Genomic DNA, 8,063 nt, shown 5'->3' with positions numbered 1-8,063 from the left:
CGCCTCCTCTGAGTCTCCGAATGCGTTACTCTTTCCTCCTAGTTGTAGGACTTCCACTCAGCCAGCGTTCCTGTGGGTCTGGGTGATGTCCCTTCCGTCTTTTAGTTTCACTTTTGAAATGGTTGTTCGAGGCGGCAAACTCCGGCGTTAACCTATGCCGCCATCTTGGTTCTCCCTAAATAGACTAAATTTTTATTTTCCCGTAACCAGTGTTTATTCTAGTTCAGTAATAAGTAAACCCCCTTTTAAGGAAAACATTATCATAAAACCTTTCCCCTAATTTCCAATTTAACTGTTTTTGCATTATTTAAATAGGTTTTAGAGAAGCACAAAAACCAATACATTAGCTCTTTATGCTGGTGTCCCCTTTACTATAAATCTAACTATAATGTCAGTATGATGTTCAGTTTAAATTAAATCACCACTTGCATGTGAGAATACTGCCAGATGTGCTGTGATTACTCAGTTCTCCCGCTACTTTTCTCGAGTGTAAATTTTCTCTAGTATAATTTCTACTAAACCTCTGTTGATTCACCATGACATCATTTGGCCTTCACTCGGCACAAAACCATCATTTAAACAAAGTAAAGTCTGTTTCTCTGTCTCTTTCTCCTTCACTTAAGTCAAACTTGTACCACTTCAAGCCAGCCCAGTCTTAAATATAAATAGAGCCACTGAAGTCGCGTACAGTTAAATGGAATAAAACAATTTTTTTTGCACCAATTATCAGGGGGAACTTGCAGCTCCTAGAGATTGTGAGAGGATCCCCTCAGAGTTTGAGAAACAACATTCTTACAGCACTTTCTCTCCTTATGTCAGAAGGGGTAGTGTAACGATTCTACGAGGTGTAACTTGAGAAAATTGTCAGGTTTTTTTCCAGAGGCAAAATAATTTGTCTAGATTACATCTTTTATCTATTCATCATAACATTTATTACCGAAATGTTTATTTGTCAGCTTGGTTGATGTTAATAAGCTATTGGGACTTTTGAGGTTGTTGGGGCAGTTTCAAAGTCAAAACCTTTTGAATAAAAGATTTGAATGACATTTAAGAGATCTTAAGAAGATATGGGGTTGAATATATTTCCTAAAATGCACTTGTCTTTTGAATCTTTGCAGATTTTAAAGCCTGCAGAGAAAAAGAAGCCGAGTGCCACAAGACCCGTAACACCTCCAAGGGGTATGATCACAAAGCAAGCAAAGAAATAGATACCATTTTGACACTGCCTAGTTGGGACTTGTAACATATAGTATATAACCTTCCTTTCTAAAACTGTAATGTGTATTGGTCAGCTTGCTCAAATAGTGTGTTTGTGGGGCCCTCCCATTTTTTCAGTTAATGAATGGCATTTGCTGGTTATTACAGCAAATGAAAGACTTCACTCCCAAGAAAAAATGTTTTGTTTTTTAATTCTCTCTTCCTTTTGCAAGCAAGTTTAATGATGGTGTTAAAGCTGTGCACCCCCCAGACAGTTTATCCTGTCTAAGAGGTAACTGTACAATTGACTTTCTTTTTTCAATTCAGTAAAACCCATGAATAATTGTAAATGCTCGTTTTCTTTAGGATATAAAGAGAGCCCTAGGGTGCTCAGTCTGTACATGTTATTGTCATAAAATGCATACTGTTGATACAAATCACTGTGAACATTTTTTTTTTTTAGGAATTTGTTTCAAAGGGATTGCTTATTTCTCTCATTGTCTTGTCATGTACAAACTGGTTTTTATAGTTATCAACATTAGGAGTAACTTTCAACGTTGCCAGCCATATAGTCTATTCATTAAGTAATCTTTTTACAGTTGCATCAGGCCTGAACTCGTCCATTCAGAAAGCTCCAAATTATAGAAACAATACTGTTCTGTACGACTGAGCAATTATGCTTTCTTTGGCCTACAGTCTTTATTCTGCGGTGAAGTTGAGGCTTATAAGTCAAAACAAAAGAACTAACTTACCTATCCACCAGTTTATACAGAACTTACCTTATCTATGACTTTTTTAAACCAAGATCTGTTCAAAAGAAATCTGTTTCAACAGATGACCGTGTACAATACCATGTGATGAAAGTGAATTCAGACTTATTAAATGACGAACTTGTTAAATCCTCTCAGTGTCAATTTATCAGCACAATGCACACAGGAGAACTATTGATGGCATATTGACTAGATGTTAAAGAATAAATTGCTCTGGAAACCACACAGTTTCTATTTGAATTTGTCTTCCTTCAAATAGTCTGTTTTCCCAAGATGGATTATAATGCATGCTCATGTTCTTTGAATTCTAACCTGGATGTAAGTAAGTTTCTACAGTGGCGTGATGAGATTAAACTATCCTCCCATAATATATTTGGGGAGGTGTGGGGTTTGGTGAGCTGTGATTTTATCTGTATTCATAGTTTTCTTTTTGTCTGGGTTCAGTTGGACTTGGTAATTCAGGAGCTACTTTATATTTGTCACACGTGTTGAATGCACACATTAATCTCAGAGTAAATTAAAAGTGGGTAAAGCATTTTAAATTAAAAGCACTCTGTCATTTTAAATTAAAAGCTCTTCTGTCAAAAAGGGAGTTTGGCCGAAGCCGGTTTGGCTCAGTGGATGGAGCATCGGCCTGCGGACTGAAGGGTCCCAGGTTCGATTCTGGTCGGGGGCATGTGCCTGGGTTGCGGGCGCATCCCCAGTGGGAGATGTGCAGGAGGCAGCTGATCGATGTCTCTCTCTCATCGATGTTTCTAACTCTCTCTCTCTCTCCCTTCCTCTCTGTAAAAAATCAATAAAATATATTTTTAAAAAAAGGGGGGAGTTTGAAGAGGACCTGCTTGTGAGGGGCAATTTTAACTGATGGTGGAGGGGAGAGCGCAGGCATGCTGGGGTGGCCTCCCATCTATACAAACGGGCTCTGGTCCTGAGGCATAGCCCCCCGGGTGCTCCTCTGCCAGTGAGAGAAGTGAGACCTCGTGGCCTACTGCCTTCCTGCTCCACATTCAGTGATAAATCCACAGTTGCATTTCACTTTTCCTCTAATTCTCCCAGACCTCTTTGACTACAGGGGAAAAATGGGCAATAATTGATTGTCTCAAAGGCCACTTTCATATGTCTTGAATCTATGCTCTGGACATTATCAATTGTGTCACTTCTAAGATTTCAAAACTAAAGTTGTAATATTGGGCCACTCTGCATAGGTTATAGAGCAGGGGTGGGCAAACTTTTTGACTCGAGGGCCACAATGGGTTCTTAAACTGGACCGGAGGGCCGGAACAAAAGAATGGATGGAGTGTTTGTGTGAACTAATATAAAGTCAAAGTAAACATCATTACATAAAGGGGTACAGTCTTTTTTTTTTTTTTTTTTAAGTTTTATTCATTTCAAACGAGCCGGATCTGACCCGCGGCCCGTAGTTTGCCCACGGCTGTTATAGAGTGTAGAGTGTGGTGCCTGGCTTAAAATTCCTTCAGAAAACCAACAGTCATGGCACTGGTTAGGTAGAGAACAAAGTCAATATCTTGGGTTGTAGGACGTGAGGTTTTAGAAGAGCTTTGAATAATTTGAAACTTGTATGTGACAACAGAACTTGAGGCCTTACCTTGTAACTCCCAGTCTACCCTAACCTTTCTCATTTGATAAGCTAGTGGTTTCACCTGATTCAAGCCCTGCCTCCTCTCCTAGTTGTATAATTTGAGGAGTTTAAATGCTGAGCCACACTGTCCCCTAGCTACAAAAGGACAGTCCCTGCCCCTCAATGTGAATCAGTGAGTGAAATAATACGATAGGCTCAGAAGAGTGTTTGACTTAGGATAGTATTCAGTAAATAGTTACTACTTAATCCCTTACAATTATTCTTAGTTGTTTCATGTGTTTGAATATCTCAGTTGGTTGATTGTAAGTAGCCACCTACCTTTTGTTTGTGGCCTGGTTATGACCTGGTTCTGAGCGGTGGATAGCTAAGCCTTTCTGAGTACTGACTGCATGCGGAACACATGGATAATTTTCAGCAGATGCAAAAGAAATAACTAGGAAACATGAAGTCGTAATTATTAGTGTAATATTTTAAATGGTAGTTTTCTTTGAAGTGACTGTTTTATAATGTATTTCAGCTCTCAAAATGACCGCACCATTACAAAACCATTAGGAAGATAGGTGATAGCCATCCTTAAATGTAGCTAAACAGTCTGTATAATATAATTTAAACCCATCCATTAAAGTCATGGATTGGTACCTACTGGACTAGGCCTACCCACATCCAGCTGCAGTGCACAGCACAGATGTTACACGGCACCCTTGTTCTTGAAGCACCTTGATGTAAGACCAGAGACTTCTCAAGTAACACACCCAAGTGTGTTTTGAGACATGGGGACTAGGAATAAGCGAGTGCTGAGCCGTGAAGGTACAGGATTTAGATTGATGGAAATAACCTGTTTTCTATGACGGGCGGTTAAAAGGAAACTCAGTTTGCTGGTAAACTAAGGCATCATGCTATCCAGGAAGGGCATGAATGTGGTGGTTTGGACAGAACTGGGATCTGTTGGAGGGCAAAGAAGAAATGTTTCACGCAGGTTTGGCTATGCAGACAGTGAAAGGCTTTTGAGTTCTGTATGCCCGTTTCCCACCTCTTGGAAGAGACCCAAAGCTCATTCAGCCTTGTAGACCAGCTAGCTTGAACCTGTGTGAATGACTTCACTCTTCAGTTCTGCAAATCTGATGTACACCTGAGCCTAGACCAGAAGAATATGCCCTCTGCCCCAGGCTTTTCCTCACCTATAAATAGGGAACTAGGGGACTTACTCCCTGATGGGATTGTGACTATTAAACGACAAAAGGTGCCTACAACTTGGCTTACACATTCAGTAAAAAGCTCTAAGATACCAAAGGATATTTCTAAGATTGACATCAATGACAATGCAAACCAATATCAGGAAAACGTGGTGCAGGCACAAGTTGATTTCCATTCATCCTTACTGGGTTATATATGTGAGCTGCAGAAAAAGAGTGAAATAAAGATGCACTATTAATGCCTTCAACCTTAACCCAAGACTGGAACAGAATGAATACTTACAATTCCTGGCTTCCTTGGAATTTGTGCATGATTGACTAAGTGAACAGAGATGACTATCCATCTGATCAGCACAATAGCTTCAGTAGCTGGAAAAAGCATGGCTTTTGCATTTGTTGCAAATACCTGAATAAATTCCAATACAGGTAGGCATTTCTGTTGTGGGAATTATGTCATTTTGTCTGTATTTGGAATATAAATATGTTACAGGATTAATAAAGCACTTTGGTTAATTATGAAAACTTGGAATCAAATAGAAAGTTAGCGACAATTCAATAGGAAAATATATTGTTACCTAGATAAGTTCAGAAAGAACTTTATACTCTGAGCTAACGAAAGTTTATAAGAATTTTAAAATATAAGGCACACAAATTATTGGAAGTTAATCAGGTGGCAACAGTCTTAAGTACTTCAAGAAATATTTGGAAAGCATATCAAAGCACTGTACAGGCTTGAGAGAGGGATTGTGTAAAATTAAATTGTCACCACCTAGATTTTTTTTAAAATAAATATTGTTTAAAGTATTACATATGTCCCCCTTTTCCCCTCCATTGACCTCCAACACCAGATCCTCACCACCCCACCACCATCTGTGTCCATGGGTTATGCAAATATGCATACAAGGTCTTTGGTTGATTACCTCTCCCCTGCCTTTCCTCCGAGATTCCACACTATTCCATGTTTCCATGTCTCTGGATCCATTCTGTTCATCAGTTTATTTTGATAATTAGATTCCACATATGAGTGAGATCATGTGATACTTGTCTTTCTCTGACAAGTATTTTACTTAGCATGATACTCTCCAAGTCCCTCCATGCTGTCTTAAAGCCACCCAGGTTTGGTTTTGTTTTTTGTTTTTAGAAAGAGAGAGAGGAACGTCGATTCTACTGAGGATCAAGTGTGCAACCCAGGCATGTGCCCTGACCGGGAATGGAGCTTGCAACCTCTTGGTGCATGGGTCGATGCTCAAGCACTGAGCCACACTAGCTGGGCCCAACTAGATTTTAAGTCTTGAAATTGGGAATGACATAGTCATTATCTTACTATTAGGACACAGCATTCAATTTGGTGGTAGGGCCAGCCAAAAAACAACTTGTCTCCTACCAGCTTCAGGTAAAAGCACCTACGTAGTATTACAAATGTGCAAATACCATAGGAGCAGTGCTAAGAAAGTATTGTTCCTGCCCAATGTCAAACATTTGAAAATCCAAAGTTGTAATAATTAAACCGTAAGGCCTAGTTTTTTACCCCCCTATGGATTTCAAGTTCATTCTTGTCTCAAACAATTCTCTAATATTGGCTGAGACCAAATGTTGAATTGTAATCATTCAGCCAAGATGCATATTTGGTGCAACTATAGGAAAAATTCTGAAGAGCCATTTAAAAATGCATATTTCTGCCCGACTGGTGTGGCTTAGTGGTTGAGCATTGACCTATGAACCAGTTCACAGTTCGATTCCCAGTCAGGGCACATGTCGGGTTGTAGGCTCAATCCCCAGTAGGGGGTGTGCAGGAGGCAGCCAATCAATGACTCATGTTTCTATCTATCCCTCTCCCTCTCTGAAATCAATAAAAATACATTTTAAAAAATAGAAGGGTGGGAAAATAAATAAAAATGCATATTCCTTTTTTCTTCTAGCCACCATATTAGCGCAGTGCCAAATGCCGTGTCTCCCAGAAAGAACAGCCCACACACCAGTTGTTCAGGGCTGGCGAACAAGAAAACAGTAACTAGTTGTTATGTTCTTGGACAGACTGGCTGCTTGACCTTTCCTGCAAAACCCTGGCAAGCTAGGTAGGTGTGGCAGGCAGGAGAGCCAGCTGGTGGGATAAAGGAAGTTCATATGCCATCTGCTGGAGATTTGCTCATTCACCAGCTGCATGAGCCTTTAGAGCAGTGGTTCCCAACCTGTGGGTCGCAACCCCGTTGGGAATCAAATGACCCTTTCACATGGGTCGCCTAAGACCATCAGAAAACACATATAATTACATATTGTTTTTGTGATTAATCACTATGCTTTAATTATATTCAATTTGTAACAATGAAAATACATCCTGCATATCAGATATTTACATTACGATTCATAACAGTAGCAAAATTACAGTTATGAAGTAGCAACGAAAGTACTTTTATGGTTGGGAGGGTCACCATAACATGAGGAACTGTATTAAAGGGTCACAGCATTAGAAAGGTTGAGAACCACTGCTTTAGAAGAATCAAATTCCATACCTTATACCAAAAATGCACTTCCAAATTTGAAAACCCACCTACAAACACCAATATCTTCTCATGTTTAGTGCTAACCCTTTGATTAAGGGATAGCTGGAGTTGACTGGCAGATCATACCCTCAAACCTCCCCCACCCGCCGTTGGAAGGCTGTGCAGTGTAAATGATAAACTGCACGGGTCCTGTGTGGATCAGGGTTGGCTGGGAAAGCTCACTAGCTTGGCTTACATTGGTTTCAGGGCTGCACCCGTGTTTCACTGTTTTTAGGGTCACTGAGTATTATACCCAGTAAGATTCAAGATTTGCTGCAAGTGCAAATTATTGGGTGCACATTTTGGTCACCATGAATGGTGCATTTTAAAATATATATATTATTGGTGTTTTTACAGAGAGGAAGGGAGAGGGATAGAGAGAAACATCCATTAGCTACCTCCTGCACACCCGCTACTGGGGATGTGCCCGCAACCAAGGTACATGCCCTTGACCGGAATCAAACCTGGGTGGGACCCTTGAGTCTGCAGGCCAAAGCTCTATCCACTGAGCTAAACCAGTTAGGGCACGAATGGTGCATTTTTATGAGATTATATTTTAAATTCATGATCTTATCCAGGTCAGTATCATTTCATTCAAAACTTCAACCTCTTTTGCATTTATATAATCCAAGAGCTGAGAAAGGTGATCTGCCTTCTCTCCCCATCTCTAGAAAGACAGGGTGCCTCTAAGAATGCTGTCCAAACTTTGACAGGTAGAACCCTTCAAAGAAAATCATGTGAAAGGCATCCTACGTAAAATGAA

The 8,063-nt window shown here is 40.1% G+C and overlaps 1 protein-coding gene across 1 annotated transcript in view; it reads left to right on the top strand.

Annotated features, from left to right (window-relative positions):
• PPP1CC (protein phosphatase 1, catalytic subunit, gamma isozyme) overlaps positions 1-1,634 on the top strand; it is a 6,868-nt gene extending 5,234 nt beyond the window's left edge. The window contains exon 6 of the mRNA XM_015567350.1: positions 1,119-1,634. Within this exon, the coding sequence (XP_015422836.1) occupies positions 1,119-1,208 (90 nt within the window). The 3' untranslated portion in view covers positions 1,209-1,634. The remainder of the gene's footprint in view (positions 1-1,118) is intronic.
• The last annotated feature ends 6,429 nt before the right edge of the window (positions 1,635-8,063 follow it).

This window comes from Myotis davidii, unplaced genomic scaffold, assembly GCF_000327345.1.
Source record: "Myotis davidii unplaced genomic scaffold, ASM32734v1 scaffold223, whole genome shotgun sequence".
NCBI classification, from domain to species: domain Eukaryota; kingdom Metazoa; phylum Chordata; class Mammalia; order Chiroptera; family Vespertilionidae; genus Myotis; species Myotis davidii.
This window is presented reverse-complemented; position numbering and strand designations above follow the sequence as displayed.